Source organism: Tilletiopsis washingtonensis, assembly GCF_003144115.1.
Source record: "Tilletiopsis washingtonensis strain MCA 4186 unplaced genomic scaffold FA09scaffold_5, whole genome shotgun sequence".
Lineage (NCBI taxonomy): Eukaryota > Fungi > Basidiomycota > Exobasidiomycetes > Entylomatales > Tilletiopsis > Tilletiopsis washingtonensis.
Window position 1 is genome coordinate 268,434 of NW_020312002.1, and position 20,312 is coordinate 288,745.

A 20,312-nucleotide genomic window follows, 5' to 3' on the forward strand; every position below is an offset into this window, starting at 1 on the left:
ATCTCAACATGTCACGTCTAATCTTCATTGCTTGCATTTTGCTGGGTTTCATGCGCTCGCGCGCGCGCTCTTCAGCTCGGCGACCTCGGCGCGCAGCGCACGCAGTTCTTGCAGGATCTGTGCGAGATCGTCGGCGCTGGGCGCTGGCGCATCGGAAGCTGCAGACTTGTCTGCGTTGTCGTCGTCCGAGGCCCGCTCCACCGCCAGGCGCTTGACGAGCTCGGCGAAGGGCGTGCGTGACTGTGGAATGCGGCGTCAGCGTGAGGAGCAGGCAGCGCATGCCAGATGGCACTCACGAGAACGAGCTGGCCATCCTTGGCACCCGGGTCCTCGACGGAGCCGCCAATGTGCGCCATGCCCTCGCGGCCGCTCAGCGCAGGAACGTGCTCGAGCATCTCGAGGCGGATGCGCCGCAGCATCGTCTCGTCGAAGCGGCTCTCGTACAGCGCAATGACGATGAGGAAGGGCCAGTAGAGCAGCGTCTGGACGACGCGGTTGAGGCGAGCGTACGCTGGGCGGCTCAGAACGAACTCGAACGGCGCCTGTGCAGGAAGCACGTCAGCATGGAGCTTGTGAACGCTGGCCACTCAACACTCACGATGACGAAGGCCTCGAGCAGATTGAAGGGCGGGATATACACGAACATGTCGGGTGCGCGGATGCTGCCGCTGACCTTCTCGGCGAAGTAGGCCGCGAACTGGTCGTTTGCGTCGTCGACGGCTGCAGAAGCGAGGTGAGCGGAGCCTGCAGCGCATCTCGCACGCGCGTACGCACTCGAGTCGTACGCAGAGGAGAGCAGGGCCACGAGGATGTTGCCGAGCTAGGTAGACGTGACGTCAGACTCGGACCAGCGACGAGGTCACTAGACGTCGCTCGAGACTCACCAGCAGCGTAGAGACAAAGACGTAGACGTAGTAGACGATGAGCTGAGGAGAGAGCGTCAGAGGGGGGCTGTGAGGGTGAACAGGAGAGCAGCACGCACGCCGAACGGCTTGCCTGCAAGCAGCCGAGTGTCAGCGAGAGAACACGCGAGCGCTCGGCGTGCGACGCACCGAACTGATCGCCCATGAAGCTCTCCCAGTCTGCGCCGCCGAGCACAGCCTGCGCCATGAGGTTGGTGACGAGCGAACCCGAGTCCTCGACACGGCGACCTGTTGCAGCATCAGCACACGGTGGCCGACGACAGACGCAAGCCACGCACCGTCAGCGGCGTCGAGAGCGAAGAGACACTGCGCGAAGCCGACGGCTGATGGAAAGACCTGTGTCAGCACAAACGACGCTATGGACTGGCGCGTCGCCTCACCGGTGAGGAAGAGGAGCAGGAAGAAGGAGGCCGTCTCGCGCAGCATTCTGAGGAGCACGATGTTGACGACTCCTGCAGGGCCATGGCGGCTGTCAGCATGCTGCTGTCATGGGTTGAGGGGAGGTCACTGACCGAGATACTGCAGGCAATCGCCCCACTGACAAGGACGTGTCAGCCTCGTGCGCTGACAATACAGCGGCCTTGCTACCCACCTTCAGCAGCTGCATCCAGAGCAGCGGAGCCGCACACGCCAAGAACTGGAACTGCATCGAGATGTCCTGTGAGCGATGCTGCGCCTGACACGTCTCTGTCTGGGACGCACGCTGAGCAGCTGCAGCTCGTTGCGGTGGTCGCCGTGGTTGATCCATCCCGCGACGCGGAATACAAACGATGTGACGAAGAACAGGTCGGTCAGAATGTCGACGATGACCCAGAAGGAGATGTTGTCCAGGCCGCGGATCTTGACCCAGCGCACCGCGTCCTCGAAGAGATAGCCGGCCGCGAGGATCCAGAAAGCCACCTCCCAGCCGTCGAGGCCGTTGAACTCGAGCGTGCTCATCGTGTAGACGAAGAGGAGGCCCTGTGTGTGCTGCATGAGCGTTCGTTCACTGACACCAATGCTGAGGACTCACGGCGTGGATGACGACGCTGGCGTAGTAGGCGTTGCGCGGCACAGCAAGGCGCGCAGGGTCCAGGTGCGCCAGGAAGCCACCATTCTCGGAATTGTGGTAGGGCACAAAAGAGACACGGCCGTCGTCGCCATACTGCTGGATCAGGTGGCCGGCCCAGAGAGCCTGGGCGCAGCGCTGCGCCTCAGGGGCAGAGAGGAAGATGACGCTGTTTGGGGTCAGTGACAAGTCAAGCGCCGCGGAGAGACGCAGGCGCACCAGTCCTGGTCGACGGCCGCCTCAAAGGCAGACGTCGGCAGCGTCTCGTCTCCGTCGTCGTCGAGCATCTTGAACTGCGCTCCACTGTGAGTATCTCATGCTACGGCGCTGTCATGCGACACTCACACGCTTGGTGAGGCAGAGGTGCGCCGCCTCGCGGCCGAATGCAGTCGGTCCACGCGCTGGCTCCTCCTCGCCGCCGGCAACGGCGTCGTGTTGCTGCTCCACCTCGGCGAGGAAGCGGTACTCGATGAGCGAGACGGCGCGACGCGCGATGACCTCGCACGCCAGCATGCGCAGATTGTTGAGCGTCGTCGAGCGCTGTGCGGCGTCGCTGGAGATGACGAGCGGATCAGCGGCGTGCTGCAGTGCGCCGGGCATGCTCTGTGCCCGCGCTGCCCAGCACTTACGTCTCGAACATGCGGCGGGCCTGCAGCATGGCAAATGGCACAGCGTCGGCGAGGTCGCCGCCAGCCATGAGCATGGCATCGACGACGGGCTGCGAGATGAGGCCGTCGGGCGCAGGTGCCGTGATGCGCGCCTCGTCGACCTCCTCGGACAGCAGGGCGCTGACGAGGGCACGCAGACGCAGCGTCAGGGCAAGCAGCGTCGAGGCGGCCAGCGGCGTCGTGGGCTCGAGACGCGAGCGCGTCGGCGCGGGCCCGGCGGCATCGCCGGAAGCAGCGGGCATGCTTGCGGGCGGAGAGGGTGTGGAGAGAAGGCAGGTGGAGGAGCTGCGGTCCGCGATGGCAGCTGCAAGGGCCCGATAGGTTTAAGCGGTGCGGGTGCAGTGCGGCCCGGCACGCAGGGCGGACAGCTATTCCGCGGCTTGCATGGCCCAGGCGTGGGAGCATCTCGGCTTTCGTACGGCTGAGCGGAGCGCGAAGAGAGCCGCAGCTGCGGCACAGCTCCCACGGTCCCCTGCGCGTCCGCCATCTCAGACGCGGCCGTCGTGACCAAAGACGAAGACTGCGGCACAAAGGAAGCTCACAAGCGAAGCAGCAGCAGTGATTGGGCAGAACATGAAGATATTGCTGCTCCGCAGACGCTATGGTGGCGCAGTGGCCGCGGCGGCAGGCGCGCATGAGTCCGACGGCGAGTGGGTCACGTGCAGGCGAGGTGCTGCTGCTGCCTTTGGCCGCCGCGCTGCATCTTCGCGCCGCCGCGCTCCGCCTGCCCCGCCAGCGCCGCGCGCCGCCGCCGCCGTGGCACGCCGGGCAGCGGGCGCCGCCTTCTCGCCGCCATCTCGCCATCCTCAAGCCTCACCCCACCCACTCGCCCAACTCACCATGTCCGGAACCTCGCAAGACCTGCAGTGGCTGCTCGTGCGCACCAACACGGCCTTCCTCGTGAAGCAGCAGGGCCTGCCGCGCATCTTCACGCGCGAGCCGAGCAACCTGCGCCAGATCCACTCCTACACCTACTCCGGCCTTGTCAACGACAAGCGCGTCGGCGTCGAGGCTGCTCACGGCGGCCGTGGTGTGGTTATCACCACGCGCAAGAGCAAGGCGGCCTCCAACGCCATCAAGGGCTCCAGCAGCACGACGACGATGTGAGTTGCGCGCGCGGGCGGCGAGGAGAGCGGGATCAGTGGGGCTGCAGGCGCAGAGCAGGGATGAAGCAGTGCACTCGGCATGGACGCGCGCGTTGAAATCTGCCAGGAGTGGATGGGGAAAGGGCCACGCATGTACGACTCGCAGCGCAGGCGTGCTGGTACGTGGCTCTCGACTGACATTGCCTCCTGCTCACAGCAAGAAGGGTGGCTCGCGCCGCACTGCCGGTGCCGTCGCCTCGGTGATTGGCAAGCGCGGCTACCGCTCTGACCTGCTCAAGGGTGAGTGCTGGGACAGGGAGATGATGAGCAGGGACATCTGTGATGGGATCGGCGTTGTCGCAAGGAGCACGAGGGTCGCAGCGCAGGCGGCAGTGGTCCCGGCATGGCAGCAGCTCTCGCTGGCCCGCCTGGCCGTCCGGCCGGCAGCACGGCGCTAGAACCCCCCGGAGCGGTGCACTCCGCCGCGCCATGATGGGTCGGGCGTATACGCGGTGCAACATCGAGCCCGGGCCCAGACGTCTCGACGTCTGCGCCTGGCCCTCTTCTTGCCGCTGCGCTGCCGCTGCTGTGGTGCGGCGTTGCTGCCCCTTTGGCACGCTCAAGCTGGGCGCACACTCCTGTCACTCTTGTGCAAGTCCAGTGTTCTCACACACTTCGCATCTGCAGACGCCGTCGCTCGCTCGTCTGCCATCCTCAAGACGCAGCGCCCCAAGGGCCGCAAGGAGCCGCCGGCGCGCAAGGTGCGCGGCACCGGCGCGCGCAAGGCCCTCTTCAAGAGCCAGGCCGCCGCCGAGCAGGAGACGTCCGCCTAAAATGCGTCGCCCTCCGATGCAGCTCGCGCTCTGATGACATGTGCAGTCGCACTGCCAATGCACTTGTCTTGTATAGCCGATGCCCGGGCGTGAGGCGAGTCACAGAGATGCGAGATGCGCTGCAAAGTGTCTATTCAGGGGTTCTGCTGGCGCACAAAGATGTACTCGTATGCGCTGGGGGAGAGAAGCTGGCGTGAGCAGGACGGAGAGCTGGCTGGCCGGCAGCAGACTCACAGCTTCACGAGGCCCTTGACGCCGACCTCCGACTCGCCGTTCTGCGACGAGTAGGGCGCGCGGACGACCTTCTCGTCGCTGGGGTGCGCACGAGTGTCAGTGTGCGAGTGCCGAGTACCTGGCAGCCTGCTCCACTCACTTGAACAGCACCCACGCATCGGCGCCCTCGCCCGCGTCTAGCGCCGAGGGGTCATCCTGCCGCACATGCGCCACGTAGTGGCCGCTGTGGATCGACGGCTGTGCGGAATGGGCGTCAGAGTGCGGCATCACAAGCGCAGCGAGCGCATACTCACGCCCTTGTGCGAGATGAAGGCCTTGAGGCAGTAGCGCGCCGGCAGGTCCGACGAGCCGCCGACCACAGGCGGGCCAGAGGCGCTGCTCGGCCCAGCCTCTGCCGATGCGCCCGTGCCATCCTCCATCTCGACGTCGGCAGCCGGTGCCGGGGCAGGCGCAGGCTCCTCCTCGCCGACGTCCTGCGGGTTCTCAAATAGCCAGCCAACGGCCATCTCAGCGTTGCCCTGCGCAATGCGCATGGCCTTGCGTGCCTGGTTGCGTGAAAAGCCCATGTCCTCGAGTGCTGACAGGTCCGGTCCGCTGCTGCTACCTCCTGCCGGCTCGGGCACGGCCGCGGCGCTCGAAGCCGCGCTGGGCTCGGCCGTGGCCGGCTCGGCATCGAAGTTGATGGGCTCGTCGAGGCCAGGGGCTGGACACAGGCTCGTCAGCAGCCGACACGAAGCGACGCACACCATCTGCACTCACTCTCTATGTTGGCAAACTGCGCGTGCGGGATGCTGTCAGCGTCACGGGTTCGCCGAGCGCCGGCTGCGTACTCACAAGCCAGTCCATTGCGGCATCGACGTTGGTCATATCGCCGACGGCCATGAAGGCGCGCTGGCAGCGAGGCTTCGAGACTGTACACGGGCGTCAGCTGAGCCAGCGAACAGACGCTCGCAGCCCACTCACAGCCCATCGAGGTCATCTGCGCAAGCAACTCCTCCTTGAACTGCGGGCCAGTCGGCCGAGGCGGCGGCGGTGGCGGTGCCTGAGCGGCAGGCTGGGGAGCAGCAGCCACCGGCTCTGGATCCTTGCTCTCCGGCAGCTCCTCCTCACCCTCCTGAATGCCCTGGCCGAGGTACTTGTCGAGGGAGAAGCTGTCGAGCGGGATGTTGATGGGCACATCGACCTTCTGCGGCACCCAGTTGATGAGCTGGAAGCGGCGCACCTGCAGCGCCAGCACGTCGGGGAAAGACGTGAAGAGCGTCTGCTTCGTCGCGACGACCGTCTTGCTGCAAGCCGGGCAGTGATAGTCGAGCTCCTCGGGCGCAGTGAAGAGATCAAGGCACTCGCGCAGGTCGACCTCCTCGTACTCGATCTTGGCGATGCTGCCGCCGGTCTTGAGCGAGTCGGCGATGGCCTCCTGCAGCTGCTTCTCCTCCTCTTCAGCCTTGCGGCGCTCCTCCTCCTCGTCCGCGCCGATCTCGATGGGATCGCCGCGCTCGCCCGTGGCCGATGCCATGTCCGCGTCGGCCGAGGTGAGGGCAACGGCATCTTCGCTGCCGGCGTCGTAGTTGGTGTCGAGGAGCGGCAGGCGCGTGGCGGTCTGCGACCGCGTGACCGGACGTTCAGTAGTGATCGGTCGCTCAGCGTCGGACTTTGGCGGCTCGTACGCCGGCGCGTCTGCATCTTCTGAGCCGCCCTTGAGTCCTGGCGGCGGCGAGAGCGCTCCAGCGTACGTGCGCTTCGCCGGCTCCGCATCGGCAGCTGCGGTCGGCGCGTTGGGTCCCTCGATTGGCGTCTTGCCCTTGGCATCGCTGCCGGCAGCATCGGCTGGCGGCGGCGTTGCGAGCTCGTCCAAGGCAGAAGAAGGCGTCTCGGGCTCTTGCGACACCACAGTGGGCGTGTCCGTCGCCATGGCATCGGTCGGCACAGGAGCTGGCGGCGGCGAGAGCATGGATGCGTACGTTGGCGGCAGGCTGCCAGTGATGACGGGCATCTGCCCAATGTCGCCGTCTGGCAGCACGTCAGCGGCAGCACTGTCCACTGCGGCTTCGGGCATCACAATGTCGGCAACCATGTCCTCGTCGGCGGGGGCCGGAGCCGGCGGTCGGATGACGCGCACGGGAACGGGCACGCTGAGGCCGGCATCCTGCGCCTCGACGGTGTAGCGCACCCGCCTGCACTCGGTGCACTGCAGACGCTGCTGCAGGCCAAAGCTGAAAATGCGCGTGGCATCGTCCGTCGGCACGCCGTCGATGGAGAGCCATGCCTGCGACTTGAGGCGCCGCGTGTCGTTCTGCAGGCAGCCAAGGAAATGCTTGAGGAACTCGTCGGCGTCCTGCTGCCGGGCAGTGGAGAACTCGGGGTGGCCAGTGCCGATGAGCGCCTTGATCAGCGACGGCTTGATGCCGTCCTGGAACGCCGGCCCGCTGCCCTCTTGCTTGCGCGGCACAGAGTAGCGCCCGGAGAGCAGGCCGTCGGCCAGCCGGCCCATCTGGCACTCGAGGCAGCTCGCTGGCTGCGGGTTCGTGCAGATCGCCGTGTGCGGCCGGTAGGCGAGGCCGTAGCGGGCGCGGAACTGCGGCAGAGAGAAGAGCGCTTGCAGGACGGATGCCATGTAGCAGCTGAGGGGCGCGGCTGTCAGCTTGGACGCTATGTCACTACATAATGCTACAGCGCACCTGTTGCCCAGATTCTCAAGGCCCGTCAGCCCTGGCCCGAACATCGGCTCGAGCTCCTTGCCGTCCTCTCCCGTCATCTGAAAGTCAAATGACAGGTTGTGCGCGAGGTTGAGCTCGCCAAGCGTCTTCTCGGTCTTGGTGAGGCCAAGCGTCGAGATGCCGAGGTGCGCCAGGTGCGTAGAGAGATTCGGGTCCACGCGCTCGTCGTCGCAGGCGTAGCAGTAGATGTCTGCTGTGCCCTCGGCGGTGATGGTGCCCTGCTTGACAGAGACGGGATGCTTGCTCTCCTTGAAGTGTGCCATGGCGTGGCTGTTGCCTGGCAGGCCGCCGTACTGTTCGCGGCCGCATGACACTGCGCCGCAGGTGAGGCAGAGCCAGAGGTTCGCCGTCTGCGAAAGGGCACTCAGCGCCAGCAGCCATGGCGAGCTGGGCAGCGTGACTTACCAAGTCGCACTTGGAACACTGCTGCCGATTCGTCACCTTGCTGGCATCAGCTTGCTGCTCCAGCTGCCGCGTGTGGTCGCAGGGCTTCAGCTCGTTCTCCCATGCCTTGACCTCGTTCTGCTGAGCCGAGTTGAGGCTTTGCATGATGGCATTGACCACCTCGGCGAGCTGAGACCTGCGCGTGAGCATTCGTGATGACTTGCAACGAGAGCGGCGCTCTCACCTTGCCAGCCTTTGGGATCTCCCGGCCCGCGCCATGGTCGCAGGCGAGGCAGCGCACGGTTGTCTCGTACTCCCACTCGTCCTCATCGCGCGACGCAACGATGGCCACCTTGTCCACGGGCTTTGACTGCGATGACTGGGGTGGACATGAGCTCGGGTATGCGCTTTGATGCTTCCCTTTGGCAGAGCGCGGCTTGCTGCGCCATTCCGCTCGCCCGGCGCCATCGTCCCCAGCCTTGGACGCACCTCCTTGGCACGCCGGCGGCGGCGCACGTTGCACACGAGGGCGTGCCACGTCTTGTCGGCGTGAGCACGCGCGTGATTGCGCTCGGGCGCACAGCAGCCGCCATTGAAGCAGGTAAGGCAGACGTCGATGCCGCCGTCTGCCTCTGCGCCGTCGAAGCAGAGCGTGCACTCGCTGCGGTGCACAGCAATGCCGCTGCGCGGCGGCGCGAGCGAGGGCAGCAGCGCGTGGAGGTGCGGACACGGCGGCTGGGCAGCAGCCGGCGCAGATGAGGAGGCGCCCGAGGCGGCGGCGCTGGGAGCCATGGTGCTGCGGCTGCGCGGGTGGGCTGAGGAAGAGGTGGAGGAGTGTGGCGCGGGGGACGAGGAGGTGCGGGCGCGCTTCATCGACTGCGCGGCGGCGACAAGCGTGGCTCGGCGGGGGAAAGCCGGACTGGCTGGCGGCGGCTGTGGGCGATGCGCAGGAGCGGGTGCTCAGGCGGTGTGGTGGTGATGAGGCAAGTACTGGCGCGCTGAGTGTGTGCGTCCGTGCGGCAGCGGGTGTCGTGCGCGTAGGCAAGGGCTCGAGGCGCGCTGTGGAGGCGGCGTGCGCGCCGAGGCGGAGTCGCGCGCCGCGAAGAACCCAGCCCCGAGGACCCTCGCCGAGGTCCTGCTCCCACCACATCAACAGCAAGCAGCAGAACAGCGCCAGGACTGGCAGCGAGCATCTGCGACTCTGGGCCGAGCAGATCGAGCCAGAGCAGACCGACGTGTCTGCCGCCATGCTGCGTCTCGCCATGCGGCCCGCGGCGCTGCAGCAGCGCGGCCGCATGGCGCTGGCGCCCGTGTCTCTTCTGCCCTGCCGTGGGCTCGCGAAGAAGGCAAAGCAGGCCGAGCCGACGCCCAAGCCGAAGCTCACAGCAGACGCACCTCTGAAGGCCAAGAAGACCTACCGGCCGACGATGCTGCTGCCAAAGACGGCCTTCGAGATCCAGGCCAAGGCGCACGAGCGCGACCACCTCTGGGCCCAGCGCACCACCGTCGACCTCTACCGCTGGCAGGCGCAGCACAACCCCGGGCCGCGCTTCGTGCTCGCCGACGGCCCGCCGTACGCCAATGGCCCGCTCCACATGGGCCACGCGCTCAACAAGATTCTCAAGGACATCATCAACCGCTTCCAGGTGCTGCAGGGGCGCAAGGTGCACTACGAGCCCGGCTGGGACTGCCACGGCCTGCCGATCGAGATCAAGGCCAAGGGCCACCTCGCCACGCTCAAGATCGAAGCAACGCCGTCGCAAGTCCGCGACAAGGCGCGCGAGGTGGCTGTGAGCGCCATGGAACAGCAGCAGGACGAGTTCAGCGCGTTCGGCATCATGGCCGACTGGAGCCGCGAGACGACGTACCGCACGCTCGACCCGGCGTACGAGGTGCGGCAGCTCAATGTCTTTGGCGAGATGGTCCGCCGTGGTCTCGTCTACCGCGCATACCGGCCCGTCTACTGGTCGCCCAGCTCCCGCACCGCGCTGGCCGAGGCGGAGCTGGAGTACGATCTCAACCACGTCAGCCGCAGTGTCTTTGTGCGCTTCAACTTCGTGCCCGGGGAGGCGTTCAGAGAAGCCTGCGCCGACAATGTGATCGTCAAGCGCGCTTTGTCGCGCGACGAGCAGATCAGCCTCGTCATCTGGACGACGACGCCATGGACGCTGCCATCAAACATGGCCGTGGCGGTGAACCGGGACATTACGTATCGCCTCGTGCGCGTCACCGAGGGACCAACCGCTGGAGAGCTCCTCATCGTGGCCGCAGAACGGGCGCACGATCTCAGCCAGCGCAAAGTGGGCCTCTCGGAATTCGCCTCTGCTGATCGCGCAAAGCTCGGCGAGTTCGAGACGCTCGCGGAGTTCTCGGGCGCTGCGCTCTCGGGCTCGTCGTACCGGCATCTCTTCTTGCGGCGCGGAGCCGAGTCTCGGCCGATCCTCGCTGCGGACTACGTCACGGACACCAGCGGCACTGGCTTGGTCCACTGTGCCCCTGCACACGGTCAGGAGGACTACGCGCTCTACCGCAACACGCCTGCCCTTGCCAAGGAGCCGCTTCTCTCGCCCGTCGATGCCGCCGGCCGCTACACGGAGGACGTGCTGCAGTGCGGATCCGTCGCTGAGAACCTGCCGGGCAACGCGGTGACAGGCACGGGCGGTAGCATCGTGCGCGACCTGCTCGCTGAGAGCGGTGCGCTGCTCAGCGAATGGCCCATCACGCATAGCTTCCCCTGCGACTGGCGTACGAAGCAGCCCGTCATCACAAGGTGAGCATGCAGGCCCGCGTCACCTTCTTCTCGCTGACAGTGCCTGCGCAGAGCGACGTCGCAGTGGTTCGCAGACCTGACACCCATCAAGGACGCTGCCATTGCTGCGCTCGAGAAGGTCGAGTTCACGCCGCCGCAGGGCCGCAACCGCTTAGCCTCGCTCGTGGCTGGACGTTCCGAGTGGTGCATCTCGCGGCAGCGGCCGTGGGGTGTACCCATTCCTGTGCTCTACGACGCACACTCTCGCGAGCCGCTGTTGACGCCGGAGAACGTCGATCACATCACCGCCGTGCTGGGCGACAAGGGCAGCGACTACTGGTGGCAGGGTGATGCTGAGGAGTTTGTGGCGCCAGCTTACCGCGATGACGGACGGCGATGGATCAAGGGCACCGACACTGTCGACGTGTGGTTCGACAGCGGCACCAGCTGGACGAAGCTGCGCGAAGAGATCGGCGCCGAGCGTGATGCTGCCGGTGCGCCGCTGGCAGACATCTACCTCGAAGGCACGGATCAGGCGCGCGGCTGGTTCCAGTCCTCGCTCCTCACGCACATCGCGACTGCGCCAGAGGGCACCGTGCCGCAAGCCCCCTACGGCAAAGTCATCACGCATGGCTTCGTCGTCGACAAGCGCGGCAAGAAGATGAGCAAGAGCATCGGCAATGTCTTATCGCCGCTCTACTTCGTCAAGGGCGGCGCGACCAAGTCGGATCCGGCATACGGCGCAGACGTCCTGCGTCTGTGGGCCGCGCGCGGCGACTACAGCGCATCGATGCCCGTCGGCAACCTCATCGTCAAGCACACGAGCGACGCGATGCGCAAGCTGCGCAACACGGCTCGCTTCATGCTTGCTACGCTTCCGCGGCCGGATCAGGTCGCGCCGCTCGATGACCTGGCCACTGATGAGCTGACCCATGTGCGTTGACACCACCTGCTTTGCACGGCCTTGGCACTGACGCGCTGCGTTCCAGCTTGACCGCTACGTCCTGCACAAGCTGCGCGAGCTCGAGCTGTCGGTGAAGCACGACTACGAGGTGTTTGACTTTGCCGCCGGTGCGTCGGTCGCGTCCCAGCTCTGCCATGTTGCATGTGCTCATGGCGCTCTCCTTTTGCAGTGGTCCGGCAACTGGGCGAGTTCGCCAACGGCACGCTCAGCACCATCTACTTTACCGCCATCAAGGACGTGCTGTACTCGGACGCGCTGAGCAGCCCGAGGCGACGCGCGTGCATCGCCGTGCTCGACCAGGTAAGTGCGGATTTGAGGGATGGCGAGGCCATGAGGGGCTGACTTGCGCGGCCCTTCGTCAGACGCTGCGGACCTTCACGTCCATGCTTGCGCCAATCACGCCTCACCTTGCCGAGGAAATCCACCACTACCGCTCGGGCACAGAATCCGATCCGCAGCCGAACGAGCCTGCCGACTCCGTCTTCCAGCAGCGCTGGCAGGGCGTCGTGAGTCGGCACGTCGCAGATCGAGACGCGCCAGATGCTGACATGCACGCAGAATGAGCGCTGGACCGACAAGCAAAACGCGAGCGAAGTGCGCGACCTGCTGAAGCTGCGCGACTCGCTCTTGGCGCTCATTGAGCGGGTTCGCGAGGAGAAGTGAGCCAAGATCGAAGCGGCGTCGACGAGGCAGGGACTGACGCCCGACTTTGACGCTGCAGGAAAGTGCGCGTGGCCGATGAGAGCGAGGTCGACATTGATGTCGTCGACGGCCGCTACCCCGAGCTGGTGCGCCTGATCAAGGAGTATCGTGAGTCAGCAGCCTATTCTGTGCCAAGGCCGCGGTAAGCTGAATGTTTGCTTGCCTGACAGCGGCATACGACCTCACCGCCGTGCTCGGTGTGTCGCGCGTCAACGTCTTCAGTTCGCCCTCCGGTCCTCGGGCGGGGGAGAACCCCGATCCGCTCAAGGAAGCAGCAGACCTGCACGACGGCATCATGCTAGTGGTGCGCGCCACACCGCTCAAGCAGTGCCCGCGCTGCCGCGTGCACATCATCGAGCCGGAGCTGGAGGTGGAGGAGTGCGGACGCTGCGAGGAGGCACTGGTGGAGCACAAGGAGATGCAGAGGCTGAAGGAGGAGGAGAGGGATACGAAGATCAAGGAGAAGGAAGAGCAATGAGAAGCCTTTTGGCGCAGCACTGAGTAGGCAGCGTGCGAAGCAGCCGTGCGGGGTCTGGGCATTTGTCTATTGTCTCCCTGCATGCACCTACAGCACACCTGTGGACAGGCGTCAGCGAGACGTGCGAGACAGCATGACCTGGACAACACTCACCCTTCGTCGACGGCACATCATCGCGTCCCGTGCGCGTCACTGCCTCACGGATGGCGAGAGCGAGCGCCTTGAAAGCGCTCTCTGCGCGGTGGTGGTCATTGTCACCGCGCAAGCAGTCGACGTGCAGCGTGACGCCTGCGGCCATGGCAAACGAGTGGAAGACGTGCGGGATCATTTCGCAGCTGAGTTCGCCGATCTTCTCGCGCTTGAGGCCGAGCTCGGCGACGCAGTAGGGCCGCGAGGAAATGTCGATCACGGCGCGCGAGAGAGCCTCATCCAGCGGGGCATGGCCAGTGCCATACCGGCGGATACCGCGCACGGGACCGAGGGCGGCCTTGAAGGCCTCGCCGAGCGCCAAGGCACAGTCTTCCGCCGTGTGGTGGTCGTCGATGTGCAGGTCGCCGGCGCACGTGAGGGAGAGCGACATGCCGCCGTGCTTGGCGAGCGCATGCAGCATCTGGATATGGCGGGTCAGCATGCAGCAGCAAGATAGTCTTGCAGCTGCAGCGCAGGGCGGCGCGCAATAGCAGCTTGCCGACTGGGCTTCGCTGGCTTGTCCAGGCGACACGTCCACAGCCAAGCCAAGTGCCTCGGCGCTGCTGGAACGTCGATGGATCACGCTGGCAGCACGTGCAGTCCCATGTGCCCGCGTCCTGCTCCGCGCGCCGTACCTCCGCCCAGGCATGAGCTGCCGCCGCTGCGGCGACTCACGTGGTCGAGGAAGCCGATGCCCGTCTGCACGTCGATCTCCTGCTTGGCCGACGCGGCATCGACGTCGAGGCTGAGCGAGCACTTGATCTTGGTCTCGTTTGTGATGCGCTCGACGGTGGCGGAGCGGATGGGGAGCGACATGCCGGGCGATGTGAGGCGGAAAGATGGAGGTGGAGAGGCGAGAAGGCGGCGGTGTGGCGCACGACTCGAGAGCAGGCGGCGTGGGAACAGCGGGTGCACGGGCGGCTGACATAAGCACAGGCGAGCGCCGGGGCCGGGCCAGGCGGTGCCGGGCGCCGGGCCGCGCCTCGAGCCGGCTCGAGTTCTGGAGCCAGTGCGGGGCACCGCACCCGCTCGCTTCGCTTGCCAGCCCCTGCTCGCCACTTCCTCCTCCTCCACATCCACCTCCGCACTGCACACACCACGCCAGCCATGTCCGCCAACTCGCGTCTGCAGCAGCTCACCGCGCACCTCGGCAAGGGCCTCACCGGCGCACTGCTCGAGGGCCAGGTGGCCATCATCACCGGCTCGGGACAGGGCATCGGCAAGGCTGCCGCGCTCCTCTTCGCCGCGCACGGCGCGCACGTCGTCGTCTCCGACCTCGACGTGCAGAAGAGCAACGACACCGCAAAGGAGATTACCGAGAGCGGCGGCAGCGCCATTGCCGTGCCCGGCAACGTCATGGACCCCAAGTTTGGCGAGAACGTCGTCAAGGAGACGGTGGCCAAGTTCGGCAAGGTGCGTGGCAGCGCGGCGGGACAGCAGGCTGTACACCGTTGCTCTGAGCATGCTCCACACTCCGTAGCACGCTGGCTGCGCATTGTCTAGCAGCGAAGCCACACCCCCTCGCATCAATGCTCACCCTCCACCCCGCAGATCAACCACCTCGTCCTCAACGCCGGCTTCACAAACGACAAGATGATCCACACGACCGACGACGAGACCTTCCAGCTCATGCTCGACTGCCACACCGTGGCGCCGTTCCGCCTCGTGCGCGCCGCCGCGCCCTACATGCGCATCAAGGAGGTCGAGGCGCGCGAGAACCGCAGTGTCATCTGGGTGCGTGGGAGGCGGGAGAGGTGCTGCAAGCACGAGAGGTGCTTGTGGCATGTGCTGCTCAAAGCCTGGCGTGCATCACAGCTCACACAGCCATCCATCAGGTCTCCTCGACCTCCGGCACGCACGGCAACGTGGGCCAGATCAACTACTCTGCCGCCAAGGCCTGTACGTTCTCCCCTCATTTCCCCCCTTCCACTAAGTCTTGCTGACGCACATGCTTCGCACAGCCGTCGTGGGCATGAACAAGACGACGGCCAAGGAGTGGGGTCCCTTTGGCGTGCGCTCCAACTGCGTCGCCTACGGCTGGATCAACACGCGCCTCACTGCCGCCAAGGAGGCGGGTGCGTCGATTGAGATCAACGGCAAGAAGGTCGCGCTCGGCAGTGAGTCGCTCTGCTCGCCCCCCTGTACGCGCCGCATCAACTGACCTCACGCTCCGCAGTCCCGGGCCGCAAGCCCAACTCCGGCAACGACGTCAACGCAACGATCGACATTCCGCTGCGCCGGCCCGGAGAGGTGGGCGAGGCAGCGGCAGCCATTCTCTTCCTCGCCAGCCCGCTCGCGAGCTACGTCAGCGGCCAGACGCTCGAGGTCACCGGCGGACGCGGCATCTGAGCTTGCCGCTCGCTGAGGTCGCGCAGTGGAATGCCTAGCACCTTGTAGCATCTTGGCGAAGAGAGAGCATGAGAGATCGTAGAATTATTACAGGGACGTACAGAGACAGGCCTCCGGATGCGCAGCGCGACAGCTTTCCGAGACGGCGAGTGACCCGAGAAGGCAAGGCAGGCTACGAGCCGTACTTGACGGCGCGCTTGAACGCCGGCGGCAGAGAGCGAGCCAGTGCGAAGAAGGGCCGCTCCACAACGACGAGCTCGGCGCAGTATTCGTCCTGCTGCCCTTGCGCTGCGTCCATCGAGAGCGCGCCAGCAGCCCTTTGGAGGGCATCGACGAAGAGCAGCGGCTGATAGCGATGCGTCACCTTGACGCTCCACTCCTGCGTTGCCACCGGCGCTTCCTCCGTCGTCGAGCGGCGCTTCTTGGGTGTCGTGCCGTTCGTGATGGGCGTGGTGTCGAGCAGACGAGCGGTGCAAAGCCAAGTTGCGCCCCACAGCACCAGAGTGCGGGCCTGGCTCGGCGTAGTGGGCAGCCACGAGGCGCCGATGGCATGGTCGCGCAGTCGGCCGATCGAGGGCGTCAGAGCGGCGTTGAGCTCGGCATGCACTGCTCTGGCGCTCTCCACATCGTACAGCAGCACATTGTTGCTCGGCAGCACGAGTGCCACATGAGCTGCGCCGCGTCCCTGTGCCGGCGCGAAGACGGCGGCTGAAGGCACGAGTGCAGGCGAAGGCAGGGTGCGATGAGCAGAGAGCACGTCGAGGTTGAAAGTGTGGATGCGACGCTCGCTGTCGACCGAGAGGAGGTACTGAGAATCTCCCGAGATGGCCAGGAGATCGATGCGCGCAAAGCTGCTGCGCTTCGTCGAGCTCGAGGGGGCGACGTCTTCGGAGGAGGACTCTTCGTCTGAGTCAGCGGCGGCATGACCATTGACGCGGCCTGCCGTGGCGCGGCTGGAGGAGGAGGCGCCGCTGCGATGCTGACCGAAGCTCTGCAGCAGACGACACTCGTCGTTGGCGCCAGCAGGCAGCTCGATGATGTGCAGGAAGCTGCCCGGGTAGCTTGCGAGCACGAGTCGCGACGAATCAGGCGTGAACGCCAGAGCTGAAGCGCCGGGAGCGGAAGCGCCCTTTTGCGAGGCTCCGCTGCCGCTCGCGATCGCAGCGCCGAGGGAGCGTTGGCGTCTCGGCTCCAACGTCAGTTCCTCGCCTTCACCATGCGCGCGCAAAGCAAATAGCTTCGTCTCGTAGAGATCTCCCACGGCAAGCCATTTGCCATCAGCGCTGATGGCCAGCGCCACCAGGTTGCTCTTGCAGCGCATCTCCATCTCGAGGACCTTGCGCCATGCCTGCTGCTCCGTCTGTGCCGCCGCTTCTTCGACGGGCGCGGCAACCTCGGCACGCGCGGGCAGCGCCCAAATGCCAACACTGCGCTCTCGACGAAGAGCGAGCCAGCGACGACCGGCAGCGGAGACGACGGCGCCACCGCCGCTCAGCGCACTGCCGCGCGCAGTGGCGGGCATGTAGGAGAGTCGTCGTTGCGTCGTCTCGGCGAAGGAGGTGAGAGGATTCGTGCTGATGGGGTTTGCCTCGCCTTGTTGCGCCGGCACGACATTGCTGGCGCCGCGCTTCCGACGAGAGTCGTTGCCGCGCAACGAGAGCGCGCTCGGTGCAGATGCCGGCGTGAGGACGAGAGAGAAGTCATTGCCTCCAGAGACGAGGATGGGGAGCATGTGCGCCACTTCGTTGCCTTGCCTCTTCTCGCCCTTGACTGCTGCCGCGAGATCGAGGCTTGGAGAGAGTGCGAGTGTGCGCACATCATGGGCGTGCAGCTTGCGTGTTGTAGTGTGGATCCAGCGCTGCGAGTTGCCCTCGCCCACGAGAGCATACTCGCTGACCTTTGTATCGACGCTTCCAGCATAGACGCTCTTTCCGTCGGGCCCCGCCGCGAGGCAGAGCACATCTGCGCCGCGTGCGTGGTTTGCAAAACTGGCGCCAGGGAGCGCGACGTGGGTGCGTCCGTCGTAGAAGGTGACCTTGCCGAGCGAGTCGGCCAGCACAATGACGCCGGAGGGGAGCGCCAATGTGGCCCACACCACCGTGTGCTCGGCGCGCGAACGCTCCACGTTGAGCCTCGCGGCAACACGGCCGGTCTGCAAGTCCCACTGCAACGCCAGCGAGGAGGAGGTGCCGCCGACAAGGAAGCTCTCCTCCCACTGTTCTGCATCCTCTTCCTCGTCGTCACTGCTGCTCTCCTCGTCGCTCGAATCGTCGCCCTTGGCCTTCTTGGTCGGCTTGACTTGCGTCACCACGCGTCGAGGTGGGCCCCATGCCAGCGAGACGACGCGCGTCTTTGCGCGATCACAGCGCGCCACAATGCCTCGCAGCGAGCCGTCGCCCTGTCGACGGGCGGCACGGCTGGGTGCCAGCAGCTCGAAGCGTCCCTCGCAGACGTCGACGATGCGCACGACGCCGTCCTCGCACCCGAGCGCCAGGTAGCGGCCGAGAGGAGACGCCGCCATGCTCCAGATGGCACCGCCGCCGGAGGCGAGGGTGCGGCTGGTGCTGCTGCTGCGAGGCACAGCAGGCGGCGCAGAGCGCGAGCCAGAGAGAGAGACGTGCGAGAGGAGATGCGCAGGCAGGAAGTGCTCGGTGAGCCCAGCGCCGCCCGAGGTGGAGAAGAGGCGCGGAATCGGTGCTGCGGCGTGGCCCGCGGCCGTGGGCGCCGAAGGCGTGAGGACGAAGGCGAGCGAGTCGATCTTGGAGCCTGCGGCGCCGACGAGCGTCTGGCGGAGCGATGAGCCTCAGTCGGAAGATGCATGCCGGGAGATCGCTGCCCACTCACCGTGTCTACGACCCAGCCCTTTGCCTGGCCCTGCTCCTGCGTCCACACGCACAGCTCGACACTGCCGTCGTCGCGGCCCACGGCAAGCAGGCCGCGCTGCGCAGGCGCGCCGGGCGCCACGGCCAGCGCCGAGATGCGCGCGGGCGTCCAGTCGACGAAGCGCAGGCGATGCACGGCTGCGGCGGGCGCAGGCGCGGGAGCGGAGAGGGACATGGTGAGCGTGGAGACAAGGCCCTTGGGGAGACTCGCTTGTCGGTGGTGGTGGAGGCGAGGCAGGACGGCAGCGCGGCGAGAAGGATGCAGTTGGGCCGGCCGCACGGCACTTTTTTGGCGGGCGCGCGCGTCACGTGCCGGCGCGCCAGGGCGGCTGTGGCTTGCCTCGCGCTGCGAAGAAGCCGCTCTCCCTCTCCCTTCCGCCTCCACTCCCTGCACAGCATGACACTGACGCCGATCATCGCGCACCTCGCGCCCAGCGGGCAGCGCGCATACCACGCCGTCCTCACGCCCACCTCGCTGCACCTCCTCTCGCCCGCCGGCGCCCCGCTCGCCGTGCTCCCGTGCGCGCTGCCGCCGGCGCGCGCCTCGGCCGCCTTCATGGCGCAGCGCCACATCTGCGCCTCGCACGACGGCCGCGCACTCGCCCTCGTCGGCGACGACAAGCGCCTGCGCGTCTTTGCGCTCCACGTCAAGGAGCAGGCCATCGAGGGCCTGCAGGAGGGCAGCGAGCGCCTCGACTGCCCGCTGCCCAAGCGCGTCTCGGCGCTGGCATGGGAAGAGGCGGCGGGCGAGGAGCGCATCCTGCTCGTCGGCGACCGGCACGGCGATGTGCGCGCGTGAGTCTGGCCTCTGCCTCTCTCGCTGCTCTGCCGTGCATCTGACGCGCTGCGCAGTCTGCCCGTCTCCCTCTCCGGTCCTCTTCCCGCGCCTCTCGCACAAGTAGCAGCGGATAACGAGTCTCCCGACGCCGCCGAGGCTCGCGAAGCAGCGCAGCACCCCGCCATGACGCCGCGCATCGGCAGCGTCAGCATGCTGCTCTCCATGCTGCCCATTGCCTCTTCCTCCGCCGCCGCTCCGCCGGCCCATCTCATCACCACCGACCGCGACGCGCACATTCGCATCTCGCACTGGGGGGCGCAGCGCGCCGGGCACCTCATTGCGCGCTTCCTCCTGCGCGCCACGCTGCCAGTCTCGGCGCTTGCGCGTCCCCTCTCGCAGCCAGACCTCCTCCTCGCCTCCGAAGGCCCGCGTCTGCGTCTCTGGGCATGGCGCGCCGGCGAGATGCGCGCGCTGTGGGAGATGCCGCACGTGGAGAAGCACGTGTGTGTGGATGCACAGATGGAGCGGATGCGCGAGAATGGCAGCTTGGGCAAGTGGAATGCGCGCGGCAAGAAGCGCGCTGCGAGGGAGGAGGAGGGAGAGGAGGTGAAGCTCAGAGAGGAGCCAAAGACGCTCGTCGTGCGGGAGATGCAGGTGGTGAGGGAGGGAGACAAGGAGTGGCTCGTCTGGGTACTGGATGGGTGAGTCTGGCCTCTCCTCTTAGCGCAGGTGCAAGACTGATGCGGGCGCGTGTTGCGTAGATCAACGGCAGTGCACATGCTCCCCCTCCACGTCCTCCTCTCCTCGCCCTCCTCCGCGGCACCAGAGGATCCCTTGCAGTCGGCGTCGGACGAGCCAGCCACAGACGTCTCCTCGCACCTGCAGACGTTCGACTTCAAGCGTCCCGTCCTCTCGCTCGCCGTCGTCGAGCATGGAGAGCAGGGCCTGCAGCTGTGGGCTTCGTTGGATATGCGGGCCGATGTGGGAGCGGGAGAGGCGGGCGAGGAGGAGGAGGATGTCAAGGTGCTGGAGATCAAGGATGGAGGCGTGAGTGAACCTCTTGCCCTTGCCTCTCTTCTTCTCCTGCGGAACACAGGAGATGCCGCAAGCTGACCCATCCCTTCGTGCTGTCGCAGCTGCACGCATCGACCGCAGGCACCGACCTGGTCGCCGCTCTTGGCACTCGGGAAACCCGTGCGTCTCCTCTTCCCTTCCCCCCCCCCCCCCCCCTCCTCTTGCTTTCGCGTGCTGACCATCCCTCCTCAGTCGACGCCGCAGCTCTCTCCACCCTCGCTCTCTACCCGCATCTCACCGCCTCGCCCAAGCCCA

At 66.4% G+C, this 20,312-nt stretch overlaps 8 protein-coding genes across 8 annotated transcripts; 4 read left to right on the forward strand and 4 right to left on the reverse strand.

Annotated features, from left to right (window-relative positions):
* Positions 1 to 3: 3 nt before the first annotated feature.
* FA09DRAFT_328462 (hypothetical protein) lies at positions 4 to 2,908 on the reverse strand. Its single transcript, XM_025741781.1, has 16 exons — positions 2,601 to 2,908; positions 2,317 to 2,524; positions 2,191 to 2,264; positions 1,936 to 2,140; positions 1,626 to 1,883; positions 1,516 to 1,566; positions 1,436 to 1,460; positions 1,304 to 1,375; positions 1,202 to 1,246; positions 1,053 to 1,151; positions 983 to 996; positions 885 to 926; positions 775 to 820; positions 599 to 720; positions 297 to 542; positions 4 to 240 (listed from the first exon to the last, which is right to left on the reverse strand). Exons 1-16 carry the CDS (start codon positions 2,879 to 2,881, stop codon positions 49 to 51), a joined length of 1,980 nt encoding a protein of 659 aa, XP_025599944.1. The 5' UTR covers positions 2,882 to 2,908; the 3' UTR covers positions 4 to 48.
* A 556-nt stretch (positions 2,909 to 3,464) lies between these two features.
* FA09DRAFT_328463 (hypothetical protein) lies at positions 3,465 to 4,697 on the forward strand. Its single transcript, XM_025741782.1, has 3 exons — positions 3,465 to 3,742; positions 3,942 to 4,024; positions 4,412 to 4,697. The coding sequence occupies exons 1-3, from the start codon at positions 3,480 to 3,482 to the stop codon at positions 4,555 to 4,557; spliced, it is 492 nt and encodes a 163-aa protein (XP_025599945.1). The 5' UTR covers positions 3,465 to 3,479; the 3' UTR covers positions 4,558 to 4,697.
* On the reverse strand, positions 4,625 to 8,909 carry FA09DRAFT_328465 (cysteine proteinase). The gene is made up of 11 exons (XM_025741783.1): positions 8,382 to 8,909; positions 8,137 to 8,271; positions 7,914 to 8,081; positions 7,470 to 7,858; positions 5,755 to 7,412; positions 5,626 to 5,702; positions 5,551 to 5,566; positions 5,085 to 5,494; positions 4,931 to 5,028; positions 4,792 to 4,869; positions 4,625 to 4,731 (listed from the first exon to the last, which is right to left on the reverse strand). The coding sequence occupies exons 1-11, from the start codon at positions 8,682 to 8,684 to the stop codon at positions 4,692 to 4,694; spliced, it is 3,372 nt and encodes a 1,123-aa protein (XP_025599946.1). The 5' UTR covers positions 8,685 to 8,909; the 3' UTR covers positions 4,625 to 4,691.
* Positions 8,910 to 9,187: 278 nt separating this feature from the next.
* On the forward strand, positions 9,188 to 12,785 carry FA09DRAFT_295052 (isoleucyl-tRNA synthetase; the record flags this gene model as incomplete). The annotated part of the gene is made up of 8 exons (XM_025740099.1): positions 9,188 to 10,662; positions 10,714 to 11,575; positions 11,631 to 11,712; positions 11,775 to 11,905; positions 11,968 to 12,111; positions 12,164 to 12,264; positions 12,327 to 12,415; positions 12,478 to 12,785. 8 exons carry the CDS (start codon positions 9,188 to 9,190, stop codon positions 12,783 to 12,785), a joined length of 3,192 nt encoding a protein of 1,063 aa, XP_025599947.1.
* An 87-nt stretch (positions 12,786 to 12,872) lies between these two features.
* FA09DRAFT_359085 (putative HIS3-imidazoleglycerol-phosphate dehydratase) lies at positions 12,873 to 13,790 on the reverse strand (the record flags this gene model as incomplete). Its single annotated transcript, XM_025745053.1, has 3 exons — positions 12,873 to 12,883; positions 12,939 to 13,395; positions 13,650 to 13,790. 3 exons carry the CDS (start codon positions 13,788 to 13,790, stop codon positions 12,873 to 12,875), a joined length of 609 nt encoding a protein of 202 aa, XP_025599948.1.
* A 229-nt stretch (positions 13,791 to 14,019) lies between these two features.
* On the forward strand, positions 14,020 to 15,471 carry FA09DRAFT_328468 (NAD(P)-binding protein). The gene is made up of 5 exons (XM_025741784.1): positions 14,020 to 14,387; positions 14,526 to 14,708; positions 14,810 to 14,873; positions 14,936 to 15,091; positions 15,151 to 15,471. The coding sequence occupies exons 1-5, from the start codon at positions 14,082 to 14,084 to the stop codon at positions 15,321 to 15,323; spliced, it is 882 nt and encodes a 293-aa protein (XP_025599949.1). The 5' UTR covers positions 14,020 to 14,081; the 3' UTR covers positions 15,324 to 15,471.
* Positions 15,145 to 18,426, reverse strand: FA09DRAFT_214924 (hypothetical protein). Its single transcript, XM_025739515.1, has 2 exons — positions 18,168 to 18,426; positions 15,145 to 18,108 (listed from the first exon to the last, which is right to left on the reverse strand). Exons 1-2 carry the CDS (start codon positions 18,378 to 18,380, stop codon positions 15,496 to 15,498), a joined length of 2,826 nt encoding a protein of 941 aa, XP_025599950.1. The 5' UTR covers positions 18,381 to 18,426; the 3' UTR covers positions 15,145 to 15,495.
* A 162-nt stretch (positions 18,427 to 18,588) lies between these two features.
* On the forward strand, positions 18,589 to 20,312 carry FA09DRAFT_328469 (hypothetical protein). Its single transcript, XM_025741785.1, has 4 exons — positions 18,589 to 19,000; positions 19,058 to 19,684; positions 19,745 to 20,177; positions 20,250 to 20,312. Exons 1-3 carry the CDS (start codon positions 18,603 to 18,605, stop codon positions 20,094 to 20,096), a joined length of 1,377 nt encoding a protein of 458 aa, XP_025599951.1. The 5' UTR covers positions 18,589 to 18,602; the 3' UTR covers positions 20,097 to 20,177; positions 20,250 to 20,312.